Here is a 27,463-nt window from a genome sequence, read left to right on the forward strand (position 1 = left end):
AGAGAAAGGGAGAGGGGGAGAGAGAGATAGAAACATCAGTGATGAGTCATTGATTGGCTGCCTCCTGCATGCCCATGACTGGAGGTTGAGCCCACAACTCGAGCATGTGCCCTGATCGGGAATCGAACCGAGATCTCCTGAATCCTACGTTGATGCTCAATCGCTGAGCCACTCCCAGCAGGGCCGCCCCACACTCTTAACTGCAGTGATGGAAAGGCTATTTTCCTCCGCTGCCCATTGATATTGGTGTTGAGTACCCGCAAAATGTGCTGGAACTTCTCAGAAATCCCTAGAGACATGGTGCCAGTGGCGTGTAGGTCTCCTGTAGAAGAGCAGGTTGTGGGTTTTATCCCTGGTCAGGGTGCGTTCGGGAGACAACCGATTGATGTTTCTCTCACATCAATGTTTCTCTGTCTCTCCCTCTCCCTTCCTCTCTCTCTAAAATCAATAAAAATATATTTTTAAAAATAAATTTATTGATTATGGGGAAGGGGGGAGAGAGAAACATCGATTTTCTGTTTCACTTATGTATCCATTCATTGGTTGAGTCTTGTATGTGCCCTGACTGGGGATTGAACCTGCAACCTTGGTGCATCGGGATGACATTCTAACCAACTGAGCTACCTGGCAGTGCCAAGAAGGGTGCTTTTTCATAAAGTTTAGCTCAAATCTATGATTATAAGAACTCTACTGTTGGTAAGAAAAATATACTGTTTGACTAGGAAACACTTATACAACATTTGCTATATTCCAGACTCTGTTCTGGGTGCCTTATGACTCATTTAATCCTCACATTAAGCCAGGGAGGTATAGGTACTGGTAGTATTCCACTTTATGGAAGTAGAAGAATAAAATACTCACAAAGTCACAGAATTACTAGTAAGTGGTTGGAAGCTGATTGTAAGCTAGACAGTTTGGCCCTAAAGTTGTTGTATTGTCTCTTCCAAATCTCGTTTTTGTTTTTTTTTAATTATGAATTTCCCAGTAGGCTTTTTAAAATACATACATGCTTATAATAGAAATTAGTTGACAGTATTATACGTACTGCTATTTAATATGCTTTTTTTCACTTAATATATTGAGAACCACTTTCCTTATCAGTGTAAAGCAAACTCACAAGTAGTGTTTATGTAAATAAATTTTATACTTTATCTAAATAAATTAAATTCACATGACTGTTTGCTCTGAGAACCACTGAAATGTTTTCTTTTGCATAATATACTCCTCCAACTTATAGTCATTTATTTAGTGCTTGCTGTATAACAAATTATATGCCTTTTTAAGTTATAGGAATAAAGGCACAAATAAAGCCTCAAGTTGCTCAGAAGTATAGGATAAGACATGCATTTAAAAAAGTATTCTAAGTTCTACAGTAGAAATATTTCTGTTGTGTAGGTTTCAGTATTGGATTTACACTGAACATTTAAGAAAATATCTAATTTATAACCTTCCTTAGCATGAGGACTTTGTGATGTTATCTAACTTCCCAGGCCTACTTATTTGGTAGTTCCTAAGCTCTAGACATATCTATATACTGATAATTTTCTAAAGGGTGGTGTTTTATATTTCTAGGACTGTAATAATACCTTTTCACTTCCCATTTGTTTGGTGAACTCGTCTTTCCCATGCACATACAGCTTAACATTTTCTCTGGGAAACTTTTCAATTCACCTAAACAGAAAGTATCTTCTGTCATTTGTGCCACTACTGTACCTATTTATTGACATTTATCTTAGCACTAATAACACTATGTCTCCTGTATCCTTTACACATTTGTCAGTTTCTGAAGCTTACTAATTCTTTTTATTCTTAATACCTAGGAATAGGGCTAAATGTATATTAGACACTCAACCATTCATTTTTTTCTTTTTTAATCCTCACGTGAGTATATGTTTTTATTGATTTTTAGAGAGGGAGAGAGAGAGAGAGAGAGAGAGATTGATGTGAGGTCAGAGCACATTCCCAGGTTGTGGGTTCAATCCCCAATTGGGGTGCCTGTGGAAGGCAACTGATCGGTGTTTTGTCGCATTGATGTCTCTCTCTCTCTCTCTCTATATATATATATATATCCCTTCCTCTAAAAATAAATAAATATATAATAAAAATAATGATCTATATTTTTTCCTCCCCGTGGTGAAATGGGTCAAGTTGTTTTGTATCTGTTGATTTTACATAATTTATATTAGTTTCCAGTGTCTTTTACATGCACTTGTGAAAGTCTGAAAATCCAGGTGTCAGTAGCCTAAATCAATTTTTAGTAACTTGGGAAAAAATTCATAATGTTGGAATATGTGATACATGTACAACCATCTCTACTAATTACATTGAAGAGTTTGGTTTGGGTCAAAGGCTGGGTCAGAATATGAAAGATTTTAACTAATGAAACTGGATGTTAGCTTTACAGCAGGATAAACCTCCTGAAATGATTTTGGCAGGAGGGGTTTCTGATCATGTTTACTATTTTGGTTTTCATTTTTACTTTAAAAAAAAATTATTGATTTTAGAGAGAAATGTTGATTTGCTGTTCCACTTATTTATGCATTCATTGATTGCTTTTTGTATGTGCCTTGACTGGGGATTGAACCCCCAACCTTGGCATATGGGGACAGTGCTCTAACCAACTGAGCTACCCAGCCAGAGCTCATTTTTACTTTTTGATCATGGTTTTGAGAGGAGTATTGGGATGGGCATGAGAATTGTGGGACTAGAGGCTGGAAGACCAGTTATGTTCATATAGGTGAAAAGTGAGCAAGGCATGAAGATGTATTTAGAAGATAGAATCAGTAGGACCTGGTATTCAGTGGAATCTAAGTATTAAATTAGGTGGAAGAGATTGGGAAACTGATGCGTTGACAGTACCTTTAATCAAGATTAGAAATACCAAGGTGGTTGATCTGTGGATGAAGATAACACACTTAGCTTAAAATATTTTTGTATATGTTTCCAAATTGAGTTAGTATAGGTATATAGCTCCTCAAATTGGTGTTTTTGATTAAAAGTTGTATATATATAAATTAGTGTGGGAATAAAATGAAATAATATCTTTTTCAAAACACTCTTTGCTTAAAGTTATATTTTTTTTGTGTAGCATGTTGGCAATTGGATATACTAATGTGGAATTTAGGAGAAAGGTTTTGGTTTGAGTTATAGTTTTGAGTCATAGTATGCTTATTATTTCAAACTATTCATAAGATTGGCCAGAGAGATATATAAAAATAGATAAGAAAATGCAGACTGGAATCCTTGGGAATACTTAGCGTTTAGTGGCAGATAGTAAGGGGGAACCCTCAAAGGATAGCAAGGATCAGTCAGAGACTTGAAGGAAAGCCAAAGAAGTGGTAACTCAGAGCCAAGGGTGAAAAAGGTTCTAAAAGGAAGGTGTGGTTATCAGCCATAAGTACTGAAGACATCATTAGGATGGAGGCTGTACTATGAAACAAGTGTCCATTTAATTTTGCATATAAGAGGTTCTTCATGACTTTAGGGGAATTTCATTGGAGTGTTTGATACAAGCACATGGATTCAGGAGTAATTGACAGGTGGGGAAGGAAATATAAACATTTGTTGATCATTTACAAGTGATCATTCATAACTTAAATATGTATAACTGTGTTTAATTTTAGAGTACCTTTGCAAGGTAGGTATTGTGCCAGTTTACAGATGAGAAAAACCAAGATTTAGAGAAGGGAAAAACTTTCCTTAAGTGAAATAACTAATAATGGACAGAAGTAGGATTTTAATTTATGCCTGTCCCTGCCTTCTTTATTCCATTGCAAAGGCAGGAAGAAAATGAAGACGTCTGTAGATCATTTTATCAAGTAGTAGGTTTTTACTATAGGAAAGAGAAAGGGTTTTTTGTTTTGGTTTCTTTCTTTAAATCAGAGGTCCTTTGAAAGAGTAAGGTGTAGTAGGAATTAACAGAGCATGTATTTTTATTGTCTTCCTTTAGATTTAAAGAGCATGTACAGAATAACTTGCCTAGAGATCTTCTAACTGGTGAACAGTTTATTCAGCTGCGAAGGGAATTAGCTTCTGTAAATGGACATAGTGGTGATGATGGTCCTCCTGGTGATGATCTGCCATCGGGAATTGAAGACATAACTGACCCAGCAAAGGTAATTAGACTTATGTAAAAATCCTTCAGTGCATGAGAAACTAGACTTTATATTCCTTAACTGTTTGTGTGGTATGACTTGTAGCTCTTATAAAGTTGATTTCTGATTAAAGCAACTGGGCATTCTTTAGCTGGTATGGTTTAAAAAGAGATGTAAGTAGAGAATTTATTTTACTATGAGACATCTGGAAATAGCTTAGAAGGAATATTTTTGCCTACATTGTGATGTACTAACCATATTTAAAAAATACATTAGAAAGTGGTTTGTCAGAAAATTGTTATAAATTTTAGTGTGTTAATGGTATTTGCACAACATTGATTAACAGTTTAAAACCCACCAGTATTCTAAGACTAAAGTTTGTGTGGATAATCAGTGATATTTTAAAATTTCATTGTATGACTTGTGTGACTTTAAATTTTTTTCTTTTTCTCCCCAAGCTAATTACTGAAATAGAAAACATGAGGCACAGAATCATTGAAATTCATCAAGAAATGTTTAATTATAATGAACATGAAGTTAGTAAAAGGTGGACATTTGAAGAAGGTGTAAGTGCTTTTGTAATTGTTTTGAAAATATAGCGATAGGATAATGTGTTTTTCAGTTTCAAATAATGTCTATACTGCTACTTTTTCTTTATTTTTGCTTATTTAAGTAATAACTTAAGGCATTCTTTCCATTTGTTGCTACCATTATCAATTTTGTCATTTTCCATGATCAATTTTAGAATCCTACTGAATTCAGACTTAACTTGAATTGTAAGATACCTCTTTACTGTGAACCATACTGTTTTACAATTGTTCAAATTTTTTTTTTTTTAATCCTCACCTGAGGATATGTTTTTATTCATTTTAGAAAGAGAGGAAGGGCGAGGGAAGGAGAGCGAGAGAGAGAGAGACAGAGAGAAATATCAATGTGAGAGAGAAACGTGCATCCCTTGCCTCCTGTACGTACCCCAACTTGGGATTGAACCTGCAACTCGGTTATGTGCCCTGACTGGGAATGGAACCTGTGATCTTTCGGTTTATGGGACGACACTCCAAGCAACTTAGCCAACTGGCCAGGGCCAGTTGTTCAATTTTAAAATCAACTTTATTGAGTTATATTTTACATACAACAAAGTGCACCCGTTTTAGGAGTACAATAAAATGAGGTTTTTGTGTTTTTTTCTTCACAATTCTAATTTTTTATTTCTGTTTTTTTAACAGCTTTATTAATCCATTTAAAGTATAGAATTCAATAGTTCATAATACAGTCCCAAATAGCTACAACTGTCACTAGTCAACTAAAAATTTTTTTCTTTGATTGATTTGAGAGAAGAGAGAGACAGATACAGACATCAGTGTGAGAGAGAAACATCTATCGGTTGCCTCCTTAACGTGACCCTTTCATGTACAGGACCAACCATCTGAGCCATGCCAGCCAGAGCATTACAATCAATTTTAGAACATTTTCTTCACCTTAAAAAGAAACCCTTTTTACCCTTTAGCTCTCACCCCTCTATTCCCTTACTTACACCCCCCAACCTCAGCCCCAGCCCTTAGGTACCACTAATCTACTTTTTGTTTTTATAGATTTCCCTGTTCTGGCCTTTTATATGAATGAAATCATATAGTACATTATCGATATCCTCAGAGGATTGGTTCCAGGACCCCGTGGGTACCAAAATCCTTCGATGCTCAAGTTTCTTATATAAAGTGGCATAGTATTTTCATATAATCTATATTTGCATGTAGAGTGCAGCAGGGTATGCCTGCACATCACTTTATTCATGTGGATTCAGCATAGTGCTTGGAGTGTGGCAAATTCAAGTTTTGCATTTTGGGACTTTTTGGGCTTTTTCCCCCCATTGCTTTTTCAGAGGGAGTGGAAGGGAGGGAGAAACAGAGGAAGAGAAACATTGATGTGAGAGAGAGACATCGACTGGTTGCCTCCTGCATACACCCCAACTGGGGCCTGGGATTGAGCCTGCAACTGAGGCACGTGCCCTTGGCCAGAATTGAACCCAGGACCTTTCAGTCCAAAAGCTGACTCTCTAACCACTGAGCCAAACCGGCTAGGAGTAGGCTTTTTTTTTTTTAATACTTTTGATCTGTGGTTGGTTAACTCCATGGGTGCAAACCCTCAGATGTGGAGGGCCAACTGTATGTGGTTAGACTGGTTAGTAAAATGATTTTTGACGAATGTCTGTGCATTGCAATCACCACAAAAATCAGGATATAGAACTATTCTGTTGTTCCCAAAGATCCCGTTGGCCCATTTTCAGACAATAACCCCCATTTCACTCCTGCCCTAGGCAACCACTGATCTGTTTTCTGTTCTGAAGGTGTAATTTTTAAATTTAAAAATACTCAACAAAGAATAAGGTTTCCTGAATATGAAAAAATTGTGTAGTTCTGTTAAAATAACTGAATAAATGGAAAATACATTCTGTTTCTCCCATTTGTAAAGCCTAAGGAATTTAAGGGCTTTTAATGCAAAATGTTTTTTTATCGTGAAATACAGTGATTAAAATTTTGGTGTACATATTTTGGTGTTGGTATTGGTTTATTTTCATTGCCATGCCACTTTTATTACAGATTAAGAGACCTTATTTTCATGTGAAACCATTGGAAAAGGCACAACTAAAAAACTGGAAAGAATACTTAGAATTTGAAATTGAAAATGGGACTCATGAACGAGTTGTAGTGCTCTTTGAAAGATGTGTTATATCATGTGCCCTCTATGAGGAGTTTTGGATTAAGGTAAGAAAATTATATACTCTGAATCTTGAATATATTATAAACATTGACTAGTGACTAACCTTTTTTGTACTTCTGTTGAATGTTGTTCATATAACTATATCTGTTGCATTAGGAGATGGTCTGCTTGCAACCAGATTTGACTGCTGCATATGCCAACCTCGTTGCCTCTCTTCGTCCTTCCTTACAGAAACTAGTCTAGTGGTTCAATAAAGGTGCTGAATGGGTTTAAAAATAGAATTTTATCGTTGTCACATATTTAATGGCTTGTTCAACTGTAAATTATTCAGTATTTCCTCTGTTTCTGTGTATAGTATGCCAAGTACATGGAAAACCATAGCATTGAAGGAGTGAGGCATGTCTTCAGCAGAGCTTGCACTATTCATCTCCCAAAGAAACCCATGGTGCATATGCTATGGGCAGCTTTTGAGGAACAGCAGGGTAAGAATGAGGAAACAGTTGATATTTTGGGGGATTTTAATTACTTCTGGATAAAGATAGAGGAATTGAATCTTGAGGGATAGTATAAAGTAGAGGTCAGTAAAGTTTTTCTGTAAAGGGCCAGATAGTAAATACTTTAGGCTTTGTAGGCTGTATGGTCTCTTTCCTCACAATTCTGCCATTGTAGCCCAAAAGCAGCCATAGACAATACATAGGCAAAAGAGCATGTTCTGTTTTTAAAAAATTAAAAACAGGCAGAGGGCTGGATTTAGCCTGTGGGCTGTTTCTTGGCAATACCTGGCATAAAAGATATTTCAAAAGTTCAAACAAAAGCATAAACATTTAATTACTATTTCTAGGTAATATTAATGAAGCCAGGAATATCTTGAGAACATTTGAAGAATGTGTTCTAGGATTGGCAATGGTTCGTTTGAGAAGAGTAAGTTTAGAACGACGACATGGAAATATGGAAGAAGCTGAACATTTGCTTCAGGATGCCATTAAGAATGCCAAATCAAATAATGAGTCATCGTTCTATGCTATCAAACTAGCCCGACATCTTTTCAAAATACAAAAAAACTTTGCAAAATCAAAAAAGGTGCTTTTGGAAGCAATTGAAAGAGACAAAGTATGTATTTGTGTTTTTTGGACTATCTTCCATAAAAAACCAGTGGTTGTTTTTTGGTCGTTTTTTTATTTATTTTCATTTTGGCAACTATGATGAAAGATTTGGTCTGTATGTAATATGTTTAATTACTAAATGAAGACAACAGTCCCTCTAAACTGATGTTGCCATTCTTTTAAAAAAATTTTAAATTATCAATTAAAAGGTAGCAGACATTGTGAAATTCTATTTTCTCCACATTTAGAAATTTTATGGCAAATTTACTGATTATTAAGTAGAGTAGAGGGCCAGGGAGAACAAAAGCATGGCAGTTGCCTACGCTATAAGAAATGTAGCAGTGAGATTATTCTCCTTTTCCAAAGTATTTTATTTATCAATTGATAGGAGGCAATCATTTATTTTTTTATTTTTTGCTGATTCCAGGTCTGTTTTAAGACACAGGTTTATAACAGTTTGCTTCCAGTTGCAGCTTAAGATGATTATCTACAGTTGTAAAGATTTAATTTATTGGGAAGTATAGAGATTGTTTTTATTTTATGTTTTAGTTTATATTTGTCATGGTAGGTCAAGACACATTAAACTCAAGGTATGATGTAGGGCTTTAACTTATTGGCATTGAACAGTTTATGTATTGTTTGGGAAATACTAGGATGATGTGCTATCAATGTGCTAATTAGTTTTTACTCATTTCAATGAATGCTGAAAACATTTAACATGAGTTACATTTTAATACCACACAATTTTCAATATTGAATTTTTCAAATTGAGACATGAAAATCAGGGCATTTTAGATATCTGTGGTCTAATCAAAATATCTCAGAAATATTATTAATTGATACTACTTTTTACACAGGAGAACACAAAGTTATACCTCAATTTACTTGAAATGGAATATAGTGGTGACCTCAAACAAAATGAAGAAAATATCCTAAATTGTTTTGACAAAGCTATACATGGTTCATTACCTATTAAAATGAGAATTACATTTTCTCAGAGAAAAGTGGAATTTCTTGAAGATTTTGGTTCAGATGTTAATAAGTAAGATCTTAATTATATATTATCTATTTGAATAGTAAATGAGCATTGATAATTCTGGTTGGGCATTTGATGATTAGTATAAATTAATATATTGTTAGATTTAAAATGTTTGCCTATGTTACTTTTTCATCAGGTATATGGGGTAAATTCAGTTTTGCAAATGTATTTATGTGTTTAATAGTAGGACATACGGTTTTTATTTCCTTCCAAATGGTTTTCAAATTTTTAGCTTGGTAATTTAAACAATGAGTGGATGAGGGAAGGCAGGAGGCAGCAATCCCATGAAAAAGGAAATGGGTCAAGGATTGAACCTTGAAACACAGAAACATTTGTTGATAGGCCACTAAAGGTGGATAGGATTAATCTGGAATAGGAATGTCATTTTATTTCAGATTGGAAAAGAGGATGGACATGGTTCTACAGATGATACCTAATGGCCTCATCTTCGTGCATTGTAAAAGGCTGAAAGTTGAGGGTGGTAAAAGGGTTCACTCTAGGCGATTTGGGAAAAGCACAAGTTTAAGATTTAAATTTGCAAAATAGAAGAGTAGAAATTAGAGTGTTGCTGTGATTCCACCCATACATGAATCTAGTAGGGAGATATCCCAGTTCCTGTTTGGCATGTGCCTTCTCTTATTACTCTAATTTAGAGTGATTTTCACTGAAATAGCTATTGATAAAATAAGTGATTTTTGTGTCTGTATTTACATGTGTCTGCATGCATTCTTTTTTTTTCTTCCAACTTTGTATGTTGAGATTTGGTTTTATTTATGCTATTAGCTAAGTAAAAAACATATATATTGTGTCTGTGGTACAGTCAGTACATTGTGTGTAAATACATTCTTGATGGCTGAGTAAAATTTTAGTTAAAGACAAAATCATTTAATGTGAGTTACATTTTAATACAATGGTATATATATGTGCTTGGCTTCAATGAAATGTTTTATAAGAATTATCTAATGTAAAATACATAAGAGTCTAATGAAGGGTATAGGTACTGTTATTCTTTGGATGAAAAGAGGTTTAAAGAGCAAAAGGCATTTTTTCCAAGGTCACTTAGCTATTATATTATGCAGCTGGAATTAGTTATTAACATTGTGCAGCTGGGTTTAGAACCTACTGCACAGTCTGTGCTCTTAAGCATCTCATGTATATTTAATTTCTTTGTTTTGCACTGAAGGAAGTATATAAAAGAAATGAGCACTGGCCGGTTCTGCCGGTTAGAGCAGCAGCTCCCGACAGAAGGGTCCCGGGTTCGATTCTGGCCAAAGCCACGTACCTCAGCTGCAGGCTTGATCCCTGGCCCTGGTGGGGGTGCGTGTGGGAGGCAACCAATCGATGTCTCTCTCACATTTATGTTTCTCGCTCTCTCTCTCCCTTCCACTCTCTGAAAAACAGTGGAAAAAGTATCCTCTGGTGAAGATTAAAAAAAAAAAAGCAATGGGATGTGTAGTTCTAGCTTTCAGTCTAGTTGGATGGTATGGTGATCAGAGGAAAAACTAAGTGCATGTAACAAGGCTCAGGATCTGAATGGGTTTCCCACCCTTCATAGGGGAGGTGGGGCTTCATTTGGTTTACTGGATACTGAGAAGCTGAGAGGATAAAATGTGAAAACAAGTTAAAATAATGTTCGTTGGGAGGGTTTCCTGAAGTAGTAGAAATGATGGTTGTGCTGTGCTTTGAAAGCTAGTCTGAGTTCAGAGAACATGCAGTTCACAATCGACAGTAGGAAGCAATTAGAGTTGATAGCGATTAAGTGATACTTTAATTTGGCAATAATAGGCAGACAAATGGGAAGCTCAATACAAAGATGCCAATTAGGCCCTTGCAAATACAGTTAAGGAGGGTATTTAGTATCAGGTAGTATGTTGTTGAAATTTTTAAAAAGGAATAATATGGAAAGTAAATGAGCCACTTAAAAACTTAAGTAGCAGTATAATGAATTGATATGAATTAATGTTGAAGTCAGACAGGTGTAGGCTTAAATCCTAGCTCTGTCACTTACTGATTTATGTATTCCTGTTTTCAAATTTTTTCACAAGGAGATTGAGCCTCTCCTCACTTAACTCACAGGTTCTTAAAGGCGTTAAGGAAATTAATCCATTTACAGTGATTGATAAGTAAACATTCAACCTGAGATTACTGGTATTAACAATTTTACAAGTCACATCAGAATTTTATTAAAACTAATCTTTTTAATCAATAACCAATATATACTGTAGTTATGTATTAGTTCTAATTCAGTTTATCACATGGCCAAATTTTAAATATACTTTATCCTAACTGGTGGCAGGTATCTTCAGTAGCATTGTTAAATTAGATTCTAAAATACACAAATTGTAGAATTGCCAGGTCGCATGTTGCATTGGGCAAAAACATCATCAAGGTCCTTGTCTTAGTTGTAGATTCTAAGGCAGGTTCTCCCCATGTATTAGAAATGGTAAACACAGGTAGCTCTTGGTAAGCATCCCATCAGCTTTAGCCAGCTGTGGTACAGAAAACACTTTTCCAGTAGTTCATCAGAAATTCTGGAACTCCTGGCTTGGGTCATGTTCTCACCTGTAAACCAGTCATTGGTCAGGAGTATAATATAATTAGCCAGCTCTGTATCTTTGAACCACATAGGGTGAGAAGGAAAGTACAGGGCAGTGGTTTCCCAAATAAATAAAAAAAGGTAGCTGGGGACAGATTTGCCTGCTGGCTTATTTTAAAAAAATAAAATAAAAATCAAATGTTGTTTATTGTAACATACTTTGTTTTCCTAAGTAGAAATAACTTAATTTTGAAAATTTAACATCTTGGTTTTTGTATATTCTGATGGATTTATTTTTTAAAATTTCTTCTCAGGCTTCTGAATGCTTATGATGAACATCAGACACTCCTAAAAGAACAGGACTCTTTGAAAAGGAAAGCAGAAAATGGGTATGTACATATCTGTTGAATCAGGAACGGATGCTTAAGACATTTTTCATTGTGTAAATGCCTTTAAAGACAAATATATATGTATTTTCTATCCTCACCTGAGGATATGTTTATTGATTTTTAGATTGAGGGAGAAGACACATATTTTTAAATATTATCTTTATATAGTGGTAGTTCAGATACTTTATTTTCATAATTTGAAAAAATTTTGTATACAACTGAGTTGTTGAGAATGTCAGTAAAACAAATGTAGTACACAGGTAATATTTAAAGTTAAACTTATCTGTAGAAGTTGTTAAAGTTTCCATTTGACTTTTTTTTTTTTTTTAGATCAGAAGAACCAGAGGAAAAGAAAGCACACACAGAAGATACAACTTCATCATCTACACAAATGATTGATGGTGATTTACAGGCAAATCAAGCTGCATATAATTATAGTGCCTGGTATCAAGTGAGTTCACATAACTATAAATGAATTTTTTGTTCATAGATGTTATTAGAAAAGCATAAATTAGGCTGTTTTTTGTTCTTTTTAAAATATATCTTTATTAATTTGAGAGGAAGGGAGAGAGAGAGAGAAACATCAATGATGAGAGAGTCATTGATCGGCTGCCTCCTGCACTCCCCTGACTGGGGATTGAGCCTGAATCCCGGGCATGTGCCGACTGGGAATTGAACTGCGATCTCCTGGATCCTAGGTCAGTGCATAACTGCTGAACCATGCCCAGCTGGGCTAGTCTTTTTTTTTTTTAGAAAAAAACAACTCTGCTTCTGTTCTAGATTGTATAATACATTCTTTTGTGGTTAAGTCCTGGAATTTGAGCAATGAATACATGCCTGTTTTCTTACACATACCTGCTTTAATGATTTTTTTAATGAACTCAGCCATAGTTCTAGTATGCTAACATGTTTGCTTTTTCCTTTCAGTACAATTACCAGAATCCTTGGAATTATGGACAGTATTATCCTCCCCCTCCAACTTGATGGGAAACTGTAAATATCAGATGGAGTGTGTGGAAAGTATGAAGTTATTTTTTTTTTCAATGAGGGATGTAAACATAAGCTTGTCATTTGATAACCTGTCTTCCCTGTTTCTGTGTTAACATGATTTGTTTAGTAATAAGGGAAAATGTCACTTAGTAGCTTACCACAGATACTATTTCCTACCATTTATAAAGTTTACTTTTTATTGGAGAACTATTTTTTTGATTTTTGCATTAAGTGGTCTAGAATTCTTTTGCAATGCATTTGCAACAGAGTTTTGTAGCCTTAAGGGTAGGAAAAAAACTGACTGCAAATCATGTCAGTGTAGTATAAGATTCTGAAAATACATAAGGGCTGGTTATTAAGGATTTACCTCTCTGTAAAAAAAAGAGAAAAAAAAAAAAACCCAGCAGAAAAGGATTTTTAACCTTTGCTGACCAGGTTTTGTCTGTGTGTTTCAATTATCCTTGTGAATTTTGATCTAACTGCAGAAAAGATACACTGTTAAAATACTATGTCTTGAAATAGAGATTATAAATCAGAAAATCAAATGTTTGCATCCCTTTAAAAAAAAAAGAAAATCATATCAAAAGTATGTTGTTTCAGGAGACTTTGTATTTACAATATTCATGTAAATTTGTGAGCAACCTTTCATTTTGATCAAACTGATCATCTTCATTTTTGTAATAAAATTGAAGACTCATCCACTAATTGTTATGAATTTATTTGGGGGAATCACCTAATATTAACTTCATATTCACCATTGTGGTGGTTCACTGATTTTCAGGTATGCTTTTCTTCAATTCAGCTATCTTCTTCTTGCCAGAATTTCTTAGACCTTTTTATCTTTTTGATTCCTCTCAATCTCTGTGCTTTTGCCTTCTCACTGTATAGGAATATTTAAAGATTTAAAGATGAATGTCCCTGGCAAAGCTGTCCAGACAATTTGACTGTTACTCCCTGGTTTGATGAAGTTTTAGTCCTGGTTAACACAATCAGAACAACAAACAAATCAAGACATTGGGTAAATTTTTATTTAGCCTTTTAGTTTACAACATGAGGTAAAAGGAAAATGAGTTCTCCTTAACCAGTATTTTACACAGCTATAGTAAAATATTTTAAATTTCAGGGATGTATAACGGATTACATTTCTTAAAAGTTTGGGGAGAAAGTAAACAAGTTCTAACATAATTCCTTGAATTTTCCAGCTGACTCTTCCATTATAATAGTAACCAGCTGTAATTAGTTACATAAGTTTCTTCAAGGCCATTGAGGATGTCTTTAGATCTGAAGCATTGCTATTTCAATCAATATCCACTAATTCCACTTCAAAAATGAGTTTTGCATTTGGTGGAATTCTGTTGAAGAAGTCAAGGTAAATATGATAAAATTGCTTCCCTCCTCATTCTCAATAACCTTAGTCTAAAATTAGAATTATGCAGACTGGATATTGGCAATTAACTCCAAAGAATGGGGCTGTATAGCTGATTCAGAGGCTAATACATACCAGCCTAATGGTTCCTAATAGAGATATCTTTGTTAATAGAGATTATAGGCTGACTAGATAACTTTACCTTGGACTAGGATCTTCCTTACCTGGGTGCCTAACTAGTACTTCCAAATTAGCCACCACTTAATGAAGACTGCTACTCAGTACTCAAAAATAAAGATTTTGATCTAGCTGGGTATATATTAAATCAAAGAATTTTAAGATGCTGAGTTTAGAGAAGAGTGTTGATTTTAAGATGCTTCACATGAGAGAGGGGGCTGCAGTTGGCCAACTCATTTTGATAGGCTTAGAAGAGACTATTCCCAAATAATTGTAATTGATAAGACTAGAAAGGACTTCCAAAAACTTATTTTTCAAACTTACTCTAACTGGTCCAATTAGTACAATGGGAATGGGACCAACAACAGAAAAAACTACCTTCCCACTTAGCTATTGGATTGTTTTAGCTAGAATGGTCTGGAGTCATGGCTCTTTTTTCTTTTTCTTTCTTTTAATGTTCATAAACTGGGCCTATCACAAAAAAAGTTACTGTCATTAGTATTAACCACAAATGCTTACAGTATGTTGGACCTGTGGTCTCCTTCATTTCACAAATGGTAATCCCCAACATGTGTTCCACTTCTGAGCTTTGAGTACTCATTTATAATTGCCTGAAATTATACTGTAGCAAAAATTACCATGAGCCATATCTGCATCCTACATTTGCTACAGTAGTTTGTATTAGGCATCTTAACTCCTCAAAGTAAACCTCTTCAACATTAACAACTGCTTCACAGAGGAAAACTTAAACCTCATAGTTTAAGTCTTGAAAATTAAGAGTGAATAAGAGGAAAAAAGATTTCCAACTCAAGTTTGAATACTCTGTACCAATACAAAATATTAACTATTGGAGGTGTTGACACAAAAGCATCTAAATGTCAGGAATACTGGTATGAACAGGACTCCTGACCCGGAAGTTAACCTAGACAGCATCTTTCATACCTTCAGGTGATTCTTCTTAGTGTTTTTCTTTAATTACAAAGGAAAAAAGGATACTTGGCATCAGGCTGTCCTTTCTTTCCATAAGCCCATTCTGGTTCAATCTCCAGTCGAGCCTTTTCTCCTTTACTCATAGTCAAGAGTGCTTCATCCCACTAAAGGCAAGAACATAAAATCAAAACTAATGGTTCTCAAAAATACATGCAAAACCAGAAGACAGGCAAGATTATATATTAAAAAACCGACACATTTTATTACTGGATTTCATTATGTCGCAAGGTAATGTCCTTGGGCGAGTCCTCAAATCATTGTCCTTTATTTCCTCAATGAAAAAAGGATGTATTAAATAATATTTTTTTAGTATAATACGCAAATGCCTTAAATGATATAATGTAAAAGCACTCTTGTAACGTGGAAACATTATGGAAACTAGTTTATTAGCACTCATAAAATTTTTGCTACACTTTTATATCATGGGACAAACTTCTGAATTTATTTTTATAGGGATAAACTAACAAGTACTCACTTTAGAACTATCTTAAGATTACCCAACTGTTAATAGTAGAGTCATGATGGTTCATAAAACAAACTACATGCTACAGCATTAATATATTTTGCAGAAGGTAAAACTACTCAAAGAAATGAGAGAGGTTTCTGGGTTGCCACTACATTTTGTCTAAATTTGGATCTTAAGGCCAGTCACCAAAAATAAATACAATGAAAGAATGTAGAACACATGAATAGTATATACTCTTTTGAAACGTAACAGTTACATAAAGTTCAAGGGATAAAGGCAGATTTGTCACATACTGGAAATTAAGAAAATAAACTAGAAGAAATTTATTGGTAAGCAAATGAGTTATCGAAATAGAAAAATAGCTCAATTTGACAAGTAGTTGCTGTCAACCTAGTATAATCAGGTAGCAGTAAGGTTATTTTCAACTAAACCTTTAGTTTCAAATTATTTTGTATTTTGGGCTCTAGATATTATTGAATCATATTTTAGGACTTAACTACAGTACAAAATAACACACCGAGGGTCCTCAGAACTGCATTTAAGTGTGTTTCATTTACTAATGTTTGGTGTCCTGAGTAAAGACAATTTAAAATAAGTGGGCCCTAGCATGACAACCTGATTCAACGAAGCTGATAATCAGCGTTGCTCTTTTATCTCTTGTACACTGCAGTGATCAGGTACAGCTGACACCTACCTAACTTCCGTTTTTCTCAGTTTCCTTATCTCATGGGTAAAGGCGTATTTAAAATTTTTTTTTTTTTTTTTAAATATATCTTTATTGACTTCAGAGAGAGGAAAGGAGAGGGAGAGAGAGAGATAGAAACATCAATGATGAGAGAGTCATTGATCGGCTGCAGCCCGCAACCCAGGCATGTGCCCTGACCAGGAATCGAACCCTGATCGCCTGGATCCTAGGTCGACGCTCAACCGCTGAGCCACACCCGACTGGGCAAGGCATATTTATATTTGAAAGATTTTTCTGGTATTTGAGCCTAGATTGTGAGGGGTGAGGGCTACAGAACAAACTCTTGCTTTTATTAGTACTTCAGTGGAACAGATATTTTACCTTTATTGATCATGTTATAAGTGGTACAACAGCCATGTAACATCTTACAAGAATCTTCAAGGCAAATTTAAAAAGCCAAACATTCTAAGAATTATTTTATGAAGAAAAAAATTATAAAAGAGGTAAGCTGGAAGTAAATATTTGAGTCCCTGCTGTATTACATGGTTTAAGTGATGTTTAATCTTTTAACAGCCTTGAGGTAGGCTGTACTGTCAATTTTATAGATGAGGAAACCGAGACCTAGAGATATTAACTTGTGCCAGAACAGTTAGTGATGATAGCACCAATTTGTCAGACTCCAAAGATTGTTTTCATGATATCCACAATCCTAATTCTTTATGGTACCATGCCACAAGTCGCATGTGCCAGAATATCTATTGATATATTGCCATTTTTTACTTACTCCTCTGATAACTTTGCCTATTCCAACCTTAAAACTTAAAGGCTTGGCATTTTTCTTCTTCTTTGAACCTGTAAAACAGATTTTCCTTATAATTATTGATGAAATTAAGTTCCAATGAAAAAACATAGGGATTTAAGTCTTTAACTTTATTTCAAAACTTATAATACTATGCATTTGGAAAAGAATTCAGAAAGCTAGGTAGTTTATCAAGGAAATTCTTGATGGAAAAACAATTATGGTCTAAATGGGAGAGGGGAAGGACCTATATTTACACCACTAAAAGAATCCTGCCTTTATATTAACATACTAAAGCCTCACTTTGGGACATTAACCAAGGTTAGACTAAGCTGCTCTATTTTTGCTTTTCAATGACAAAGAGGTCCTTATTTACCCAGCCAATAAGCAGTAAACAGAAGAGACCTCTTCCAAGTAAATCACAGGTACTAAAGACTTCTGGAAAAACGTGATGGCCAAGAAAAAGGTACTGCCAACCACTGATGTACAAATATTTTATAATGCCTTAAAGCTAAAAAGATTACATTTAGACTTACTTGTTTGAATATTGGTATCAAAAACAGTTCCATCCTGTAGTGTTCCTGTATACCAGCAGTGTACAACATCTCCCTTTTTGGGGAAGTTGGTTTTATCCCCCTTTTTAAGAACAGATTTTGTATATTTTGGTGGACCCTAAAAACAAAGACAACACATACATAGAGTTACTAACTCATGTTTTTTTAGAAGGACAACAAAGAGAACATTAATACAGCCAACTGTCCCTGGCTGGGTAGTTCAGTTGGTTAGAGTGTCATCCTGATATGCCAAGGATGTGGGTTCAATCCTGGTCAGGGCACATACAAGAATCAACCAATGAATGCATGAATAATTGACATTACTAAATATTTTTTTCTATCTAATGAGAATGCATACAGTAATGTTGCATTTCTTTCTGAACTTAAAAAGTTCACACAATGAATGGAATTATCTACAGACATTACCATAACAGGCATATTTCCTAGAACAACCCCAGGATTATTAGGCTCTTTTTTAACGCTAAAGGGAATCTAATCAATGTTGATTCATATATTGCAAGGAAAGCAATTTCTTAATCACACTTAATATATAGAAACTTTAGAGTATAAACCATTTAGTAATAGGAAATAAGAGACATTAAACACCGATTGCTTACCAGTCACTGAACACATAACATCCCACTTAATCCTAACAATCCTCTGAAGAAGGTATCAACTATTTGCATTTTTGTAGATGAGACTGAGGTTCAGGGAATTTATGCAACAGAGCTAATGAGTAATAGAGAATGAATGTAGACTTGAGTTTGTCTGAATCCAAAGCCCCTGTTTTTTCCACTATAACAAATTGATACTAATAGTTAAAATAGTTAATATCTATTGAGCACCCTATGTGCCAGGCACTATTACTAATGCCTTACATAAATTAATTTTTTCCACTCTATATTTTCCTCCTTTTTAAAAAAAATTATTTTTAATTACAGTTTACATTCAGTATTATTTTGTATCAGTTTCAGGTGTACAACATAGTGATATAACATTTATATACTTTACAAAGTCATCTCCCCAGTGAGTCTAGTATCCACCTGGCACCATACCTAGTTATTATAATAATATTGACTATATTTCCCATGCTGTACTTTACACCCATGACTATTTTGTATCAATTAACTTTTAATTTTCACTTCATGAAGTGTAGGTACTGTTATCCCTATTTTGCGGGTAAGGAAACATTAGGGTGGTTAAATAATTTGCTCAAGGCCCTACAGCTCCTATGTGGCTGAGCAGAATTGGAAACCAGGCAGCTTGGATATAAAGCCCATGCTCCTGACCATTTTACTATCTCAAGCATGTATGGGATGTTAGGTATTATAGAAGCCATTTTCTTACGTCAATTCGTTTAATTTCACAGCAATCTGAAAGTCTTTACCCCATCTTTTATAGAGAAAAGTAAGGCCTGGATAGGGTAAAAATCCCTACCCACTTCAGAGTAAGCATTAGCATCTTAAATGAAAGCTAGGCTGCCATCCTCAATCACAAGTCACATCTATAGCTGCAGTATAATGTGCATTATAAAAGTAAACATTAACTTCCCCCCTGACACTCACACTGTAAGTTTCTTTTATGGTACTATAAATAGGTGTCTACTGGTAGTAGTGTGAACTGGTGCCATCTCTTTGGAATGCAATTTAAACATGTTCAAAGTGTAATAAATAATTCTATTTATAGAAATACACACTCAAGAAGTAATTTGAACCTTAGGAAAAAACCTTTATGCAGTTATCAGATACACTATTATCCATAATGGCAAAAAACCCACACATTTTATGGTAATATGCTGTTTTTAATAATGGGGAACAATTCTTACAACAGTAAGTGAAAAATTAATAGAAAGTTTTAACTATAGTAAAATTTCAACTATTTAAATAAATATATGCATAAAAATATTAAAGAAAACATTCTGGAATGTTAAATATGTTCATGTCTAGGTGTTGAATTCTGTATTCTCTATCCTTTTGTTATTTTGTAATTTAAAAATAGCATGCTATTTTTAAATCAGAAAAATAAATGGTTTAAAAATATAGTTACTTGACAAAAATCTAGTACTATATATCCCAAATTTGAAAATAATGTTAAGAAATTAAAAGCTACAAAATGGAATAACTACATATATTTATTATGTGAGAATATCTTAAAGAAATTACATATAATTATTTGAATGGCTAAGATTTGATTAGTGAACAAAAACCCCATTTTAATTCTTAATGTCATTCCGTTTTCCTCTTTGTTGTCCCAAGTTGCATGGGCATGTTGTGCTATCTACATTAGAGGTCGTAAAATAATAATTCAAGCACACATTAACAGTGAAGGTGCCAATCTGCCCACTGATACCCTGGCATTGTTAACAAAAAAGGGGTCTAATGTAATTATGTTTGGAAAACAGGATGTCAAAGTGAAGTATGCCTACATTCTGCACGACTTCTCAAAGCTGTCATTAGCTAATATATGTACTGAGAATGTTCAAATAGACACAACGTACAAGTTTTAATGACGCCAGGAAACATCCTGGAACTTCTGGGACCTATATAACATACTTTGAGAGAAATGCTGCTCTAGTTATTTGATCTGATTTTGGGTTTCATTCCAAGAATCTGGTTGGTTCATGGTGAGAAGTCACATTAGTTCCAAGGCTGTCCTGGAGAGTTATATGCTTGAATGAACCTGGTTCTTAGATGATTTCCTTGCTTTGCAGCAATTTCTTAGTCCACAGTGATAAAAGGAGAATATATTACATAACTGTTCCTATTATTAATTCAAGAACTATCTGAGCATGTTCTATGTATTAGAAACTAAAGATACATAGGTGAGTTGGCAAACTTGGTCCTGGCCTCTCTCTAGCAGAGAATATAGACATGTGTATAATCACCAATGTTATGAGACCTGTAGAGGAAGCACAGGATGCTAAGATAAAGTGGACACAGAACTGACAATAGGGAAGTTAAGAGAAATAACATACTAAGCAAGTAATAAAGTATGGAAGTAGGAAAGGGCAGTTTTGTAGACAATGAGCAGACATTTGTGGTTGAGTATCTATAGAAATAGTAAATCTGGAGCTGGGCAGGGGCCAGATACTGGAAGACTTTGAATGTCATGAATGCTGTCCAGTAGAAATACAATGAGAGCTACAAATGTAATTTCAGGTTATCTAGTTGCCACATTAAACCAATATATTCAACATAATACCACTTCAACATGTAATCTATATAAAAAATACTGCTATTTTGCATCCTTTTTTGGAACTGAGTATTTTATACTGAAAGTACATTTCAATTCAGAATAGCCACAAAGTGCTTGGTAGCCAAATATGGCTAGTGACTACTGAATTGGACAGGGTAGTTCTAGACAGATATAATTACTGAAGATTCTTGAGCAGGGTATGGTTTGCAAAGTACTATTTTAGGAAGATTATTAGAATAACCATTTGGGAGCTGAATGGATGAAGAAAGAAGGCAGGAAATTAGTGAATTTTCCAACACTCAGGTATAAGGCCTTGAAATGCTTGAGAATCAAAAAGTAATAAAGATTTGAAAAAGAAGAGAGATGTTTGAGAGCATTGGTCCTGAGGGAGATATAGGAATGAAAAAGCCAACGATTCAGAGAATTTTTAAACTGGGAAGAAAAGAATGGTTAAAACTGTATGTTAACACTTTGACAGAATACAAAACATGAGAAAGGAGAGGATTGGGAATTTATGAAAAAGTGTCTAGTTTATACGGGCAGTGTGATGGGGACTTGAGTGAAGGATACTATAAAAGTTGCTGAGTAGCAGTGAAACTAGAAAACATGCATGGCTAATATTAAGCATTATATACCAAGCCCATTAAACACTTCAGGTGCTACGAAGACAGTGTGAGCACTTAATTGGGCTTAGGCTGGCCAGTTAAATGAAATGAAATGAGGTCTTAAATAACAGGATATAGTTTAGGACCCTCACAGGATCTCTCTAGATTGTCTCCAGCCCTTACTTCCTTTTACTTTTATTTGTAACCCATTTTCTTAACCTTTTAATGATACTATCTGCTGCCTCATACCGCCCTTAATCTAATTTTCTGGAAGGTAAACTATGTTTCAAATTGCTTTTGCAACCCTTTTAGTAATTATACCTCTATTTACCTTATTAGCTGCTCAATATTTGCCCAGTATAACATGTATTAAATAATATAGTTGTAATAAACCTCAGAATTGCTTTATTTTGTGGGTATCAAGCAACTGCAAAATTGCTTAATACCCACATACGTTAATACGTGCTTTTCAACCAGGAAAAGATTATGCAAATTAACTAGCTTTAGTCATAAAACATTTACATATCTAATACCTGATCTTAAACTCTTTCCACTAATAACCAAATGCTACACCTTATCAACTGGCTACACCTCTTTACAAGAACTAATAATATTATTATTAGATTATTATCACTGATACTAAGACTGCTGGGAATGAGTGAGGTCAGTTTAGACATCACAAGTGGCAAGATTACAATGTTTATCTCTACTGAGGCTGTTCTAAGATCTGTCCTTAGCTCCATGAAAGCTGTCCATTTGCAGAAATGATTTTATCTGGTTCTTCAAACCTTTGTACCAAAATATAAAAACCAGGGTTGGTAAAGATTAGAATATGAAACCACACCCTGCAGCCAGGCCTGGACTATTTCTATTGCCAAGGACACCATGTACATTTGAAAAAGCTAAAAATAATCAAAATGAAGTTTCTTTCACTCAGTCCAACTTGGCTATAGAATCAAGACCTTAAAATAGCTTTGAAAGCTCAGAAGTTCTGGCCAGACACAGAGGCAGTATAAAATACAAAGCTAGCCCTGGCTGGTGTGGCTCAGTCAGTAGGAGTGTAATCTCTTACACTGAGTGGTCCCAGATTTAATTCCTGGTCAGGACACATACCTAGGCTCAATCCTCCACCCAGGTTGGGACACATGTGGGAGGCAATGTTTCTCACATTGATGTCTCCCTCCACACCCCCTCTCTAAAAATCAATGAAAATGTCCTTGGGTGAGGTTTAAAAAAAAAAAAATTCTGACATTATCTCAAAGGAAAGGCTTCCTGACTATAAAGCACTGGCTCTTAGGCTTCCCCACTTGGTGCCCCTTAGGCCTTTTTCTGATTCAGTACACCTAAGGGAGATACACTCTAAATCAGTGTTTGGCTCACTGTTAAGTGGCCATATTCAGCTACCTCTCGCTATGAGAAATCAGGGCTGTAAAACAAATAATTTTCTCAAATTCACATGAGAACTAAACAAGAATATATACAAACCTCATCCAGAGTCTCTTCGGACTTGGTTTCTTTGGGTTTATCTTCATTAAGCTTCACATTTTTCACCTGCTCTGACACTTTACTTATACTTTCAGTACCCTTGAAACGCTGTAAGGAAAATATTCTAATGTTTATCATATTCAGGAATTGCTAAAAGCTAGGAGACATCTAGATATTCAGCCTCAATTAAATGAACATCTACCTGCACCATGAATAGAAAATACAGGTTTCATTACTCAAATGTAAATAAAAACTGCCTAAGAACAAAGGAAGAATCTTATGTTAAGCATTTTAATCAACAAATTCTGAACCTCAAACCATCTCACAATGTAAATTCAGAAATGAGAACCATGACTTAAGAGAGATGAATACTATTCAAACAACTCCTTAATATTCTTTTCTGTGGAAGATGGTCATTTCATAGTGAACACATATTGGGGAATTGTTTAAAATTTATTTTTCTAAAGGTTCAGAGTAAATCTAATAGACTTTAAACTCATTAATGAAGTGGATCTTACTTCAGATTTATAATTTTTCAGTGCCCTTTAAGAATATGCTGTCTTAAACTACTAGAGAATTATTTTAAAAATCTGATCCCTTTCAAAATATCAAAACATCCTGCTAAATTGAAGATTAGCTTCAGTAGATTTGACAGCCAGTCCATTTATGGTTACAAAATTGCAAGTGTAAAAACTTCAAATAAATGCATTCAAACTTACTTTGGGGAATATCCAAAATGATATTCTGGCAATAAAATACAATAATACTCACCTTACTTTCAAAAAGATGGTTATAGGCTGTAACCAAATGGTCCTTGTTAGCTGTCTTAGCCACATTTTTAATGTTTCCTAATAACTTATGTTCTGCAAGAAACTATAAAGAAAAAAGCTGGTTAGTAAAAATAATTTCCCTCATATAAGACGGGTCTAAAATTACAAAATGAGCTTTTATGTTAGTAATTGTTTTCAATAGTACTATTAATGACAGAAAAAATGAAATACTGTATTTTATACCCTACTTCACAACAAAAAGAGATTTAAAAAACATATTGAGTACTTGTAAGAATTATTTACAAGACTGGAACTGCAGTATTGTGTAGGGGTTGCACTGGTGTGTACTAACCTTTTTCCATCACAGAACTCACAGAAAAGCACATTTATACAGAAAGCACACTTTGGTAACATGGCAAAGCTGCTCCTGACACAATGGGAGCCTCCAGCCATATTGTGCACAGCTATCTTGACATATCTGTAACCCTTTCTTGGCAGGCTGAGCAGCACTGTAGCACAATGCTGGATATATTGTGATTAAGTATATGGGCTGTAGAGTTAGACTATGTGTTAAAATCCTAGCTGATTTTAGACAAGGGGTTATGCTTTACTAAAGACTCAGTTTCTATATCATAGTGAAAGATTAGTAACAGCGTATATGTTGTAAGGATAATAACCCACAATTAGAATTACCTTTCTCTCAAATACAAGACTAAGTTGGCAGATGGACACCAAAATAGTACTGAAATATCAAGTCATCAAAATTATTTAACATCCAAATAAAAAATCATGTAACATGGGGATTTTAATGCTTCCTTTTCTTCCTTGTGGTCCTTGATTGATTCCTCATTTTCTTACTTTCTGAGTTATTCTCTGACTCTTTTAACCTTTTTGATAAAGCAGTTTTTCTAACACTATTCTATTGTATTTTTTCTCTTGCTTTTCCTCTACCACTCCTAGAGAAATGTTCTAAATGATAAGGGTTGATGGGGAAAGGCTACTTTGATTAAACATAAGTAATCAGTTGCTTTAGGACTCTTGTGACTTCCTTAACAAGGTTTCAAGATAAATATCCAAAATATAAACATCTTGATATCTTATGATCAATAAACTGGTCATTGTCAAATACAAGTTTAAGTATGCAAGTGAACATTGGGGAATATACACTTAAAAGAATGTTATAAAAAATGTCCGACTTTGGAATTAGCCAGTTCTACATTATATTCCATATTGGGATGATTTGTTTATGAGAACCTGATGAATGAAGCACAGTACTGAGGCATTACATGTTAATAAATGATATGCCTACTCTATTCTAGTGTTCTAGCTGAAATATGAATTGGCTTAAAATAATTCCACTAAAATGGTATCCCTGAAGCATGGTCTTAAGATTCCTCGAAGTGAAAAATTACAATCTTAAAGGAACCCAGAAACAATTTTTCTAAATGCTAGCTTAGAATTTAACAGAAACCAGACAGACTGCTGCTTCTGTTTCTGACAGTGGGCGATGCCCTGGGCATACCAAATTGTACAGTCGTTCAACAATTTAAGAGGTATGAATGATTTTAATTTCTGAAGGAAAAGTCTGACAAAAATAACGTGACAACAGACAGAATGTTAAGATGGAGACTACGCTGAAAAACACAGAGCGTACACTATAAAGAATGCGAAACAGATTTCTTAGTTTGTTTATAACAATGGGAGACCGTGGTACATGAATTGCGCACGTACTCCACGGTATAAAGGTGAACGGGTCACGTAAAGGGTTCGTGTTTTTGAAATGTTAAATCGAAATCAACGGATTAAAAAAAAAAAATCACACGCATTAGTATTCAGTATTAGCAACTGATGAGAAAAACAAGTCGCACACATCGTTCCCACAGAAATCCCATCCTTCCCCGTTTCCCTAACAGCCCGCACTCCCCCGCACTCCCCCTCTAGAGGTCCCATCCAAGCCCCCCGTCCTCGTCCCCGCGACCCCGCAGCCGCCAGTCTCTCCCGGGTCCCTTTTTCATGGCCTCCACCCTCACTCAAGGATCCCAACGAGGTTCTAATTCTGCGATTGCTGCCTGCGAGCCACGAGCCGTAAAGCTGCTCCACCCGCCCAAGAAGGGCCGGCCCGAGGGGCGGGAGCGAGGCTCCCCGCGCACGCCAGGCCTCTCCGGCCTGCCAGGCCAGCGGCCGCGAGAGGACGAGGGCGGGGGATCGGAGGAATATGGAATGTATGGGCATCTCAGGGGGGTGAGGCGTCCCCGGGCCGCACCAGCCCGGCTGCCCCGCCGCCTCTGGTACCGAATCTGAACCGTGGTCCTGTAGAAACTTGATAATGTCCTTCTTGGGGAGCTGCTCGCTGCGCAGCTGCTCCACGGTCCAGGCCCGCTGTGGAACGGCCGCCGCCATCTTCCCCCGCTGCCTCCGCTTTACTGAGCCGGCCCGCCTCGGTTCCGCGCCGCCCCGCCCCGCCCCGCCCCGGGAGCTGGAGGGGCGGGGCCCCTGCGCTGCCGCGCGAGATTGGGGCCTGTTCTTGAGTGACGTCAAGGCTGTGCTCTGAGGGCTTCTTTGTTGAGTACGGGCAAAAACCAAACTGATGTGCCCTTGCAGAAAATTGCAAGCTGCCTTCCGTTCTTAACGGGGACCCTGGTGAGGAGAACGATATTTACCAGCCATTACCCACACTTGTTTGTTAACGACGGGCTGTTATGCCTTTAAAGTCTATAAAAAACAACAGAGACTTCAGGCATCTAATCTCATTTTATCTAGTTCTAGCCTAAATATTCACACCTAAATAGACTCAGACCTTGTCCATCAGAACAACCCATATCCGACTGTCTCCCTTTTGAGACTCACACAAATGAAACTAAAATACAACCTGTCCGCCCCCCAAATACAAACACAATAGAAACAGTTTGTCTAAAAGCAAATTCAGAGCTTGGCTAAATAAAGCAATGTGATGAGAGTGACATTAATATTCAAAACACCATAATGTGTGTATACTTTCCCTCAATATACATGGAAACAGATTTATGGAGGTTACTTAAAGGGGCCAGGTTTAGAGTGGAGAAGTCTGAGATAGAAAGCTTTTGCTAAAGTAGACATACCACAACGACAATATTAATAAAGATGTAAGGGAGTATCAGAACGCCCGTTTTCTTTAGGATTTTCCAACGAATATCAGCACCAAACCATTTACTTCCCTTTTAACAAAAAAAATATTAAGATAATCGGTTGTCACTCCTAGTACTGCAAAAAAGAGACCCGACATTTTGTTTTCTCAGCCTGGATACAGAAATAAGACATCATTTCAGTCTAAACAATTTCGCTTTTCACCTCATCTTCTGATTTAAAAACAACCAACAAGGAATAAGGCACGTTAGACGCTCAATAACGTTAAGTTCATAAAAATATGAGTATCCATTGTCGTGGGGAATCTCAAGGTTATTTTTTTAATCTTTATTGTTGAAAGAATTACAGATGTCCCCCTTTTCCCCTCATTGACCCCTTC

General features: G+C 35.6%; 2 protein-coding genes across 4 annotated transcripts in view; one reads left to right on the plus strand and one right to left on the minus strand.

The window, feature by feature from the left end:
* The window catches only part of PRPF39 (pre-mRNA processing factor 39), a 36,620-nt gene extending 23,050 nt beyond the window's left edge, over window positions 1-13,570 (plus strand). For 2 of the 3 annotated variants that reach the window (XM_081132262.1, XM_081132260.1), the window contains 9 exons: window positions 3,950-4,115; window positions 4,553-4,660; window positions 6,692-6,856; window positions 7,168-7,294; window positions 7,654-7,922; window positions 8,773-8,957; window positions 11,805-11,879; window positions 12,210-12,330; window positions 12,807-13,570. In XM_081132262.1, the coding sequence (XP_080988388.1) occupies window positions 3,950-4,115; window positions 4,553-4,660; window positions 6,692-6,856; window positions 7,168-7,294; window positions 7,654-7,922; window positions 8,773-8,957; window positions 11,805-11,879; window positions 12,210-12,330; window positions 12,807-12,863 (1,273 nt within the window). In that variant the 3' untranslated portion in view covers window positions 12,864-13,570. The remainder of the gene's footprint in view (window positions 1-3,949; window positions 4,116-4,552; window positions 4,661-6,691; window positions 6,857-7,167; window positions 7,295-7,653; window positions 7,923-8,772; window positions 8,958-11,804; window positions 11,880-12,209; window positions 12,331-12,806) is intronic. The other variant, XM_081132261.1, reaches the window with a different exon arrangement.
* A 305-nt stretch (window positions 13,571-13,875) lies between these two features.
* FKBP3 (FKBP prolyl isomerase 3) lies at window positions 13,876-26,427 on the minus strand. Its single transcript, XM_081132289.1, has 7 exons — window positions 26,254-26,427; window positions 23,963-24,064; window positions 23,192-23,299; window positions 17,889-18,024; window positions 17,338-17,405; window positions 15,409-15,506; window positions 13,876-14,221 (listed from the first exon to the last, which is right to left on the minus strand). Exons 1-7 carry the CDS (start codon window positions 26,359-26,361, stop codon window positions 14,167-14,169), a joined length of 675 nt encoding a protein of 224 aa, XP_080988415.1. The 5' UTR covers window positions 26,362-26,427; the 3' UTR covers window positions 13,876-14,166.
* Between the last annotated feature and the right edge of the window lie 1,036 nt (window positions 26,428-27,463).

This window comes from Miniopterus schreibersii, assembly GCF_964146895.1.
Source record: "Miniopterus schreibersii genome assembly, chromosome: 1".
NCBI lineage: Eukaryota > Metazoa > Chordata > Mammalia > Chiroptera > Miniopteridae > Miniopterus > Miniopterus schreibersii.

Excerpts from the sequence above, each read along its gene's own strand:
- FKBP3 (XM_081132289.1), bottom strand. The coding sequence starts at position 26,361 with ATGGCGGCGGCCGTTCCACAGCGGGCCTGGACCGTGGAGCAGCTGCGC. Across the intron at positions 23,300-23,962 it reads ACCATCTTTTTGAAAGTAAG|CGTTTCAAGGGTACTGAAAG; the intron begins GTGAGTATTATT and ends TTTTCCTTACAG. Across the intron at positions 17,406-17,888 it reads TGATACCAATATTCAAACAA|GTTCAAAGAAGAAGAAAAAT; the intron begins GTAAGTCTAAAT and ends TCTGTTTTACAG.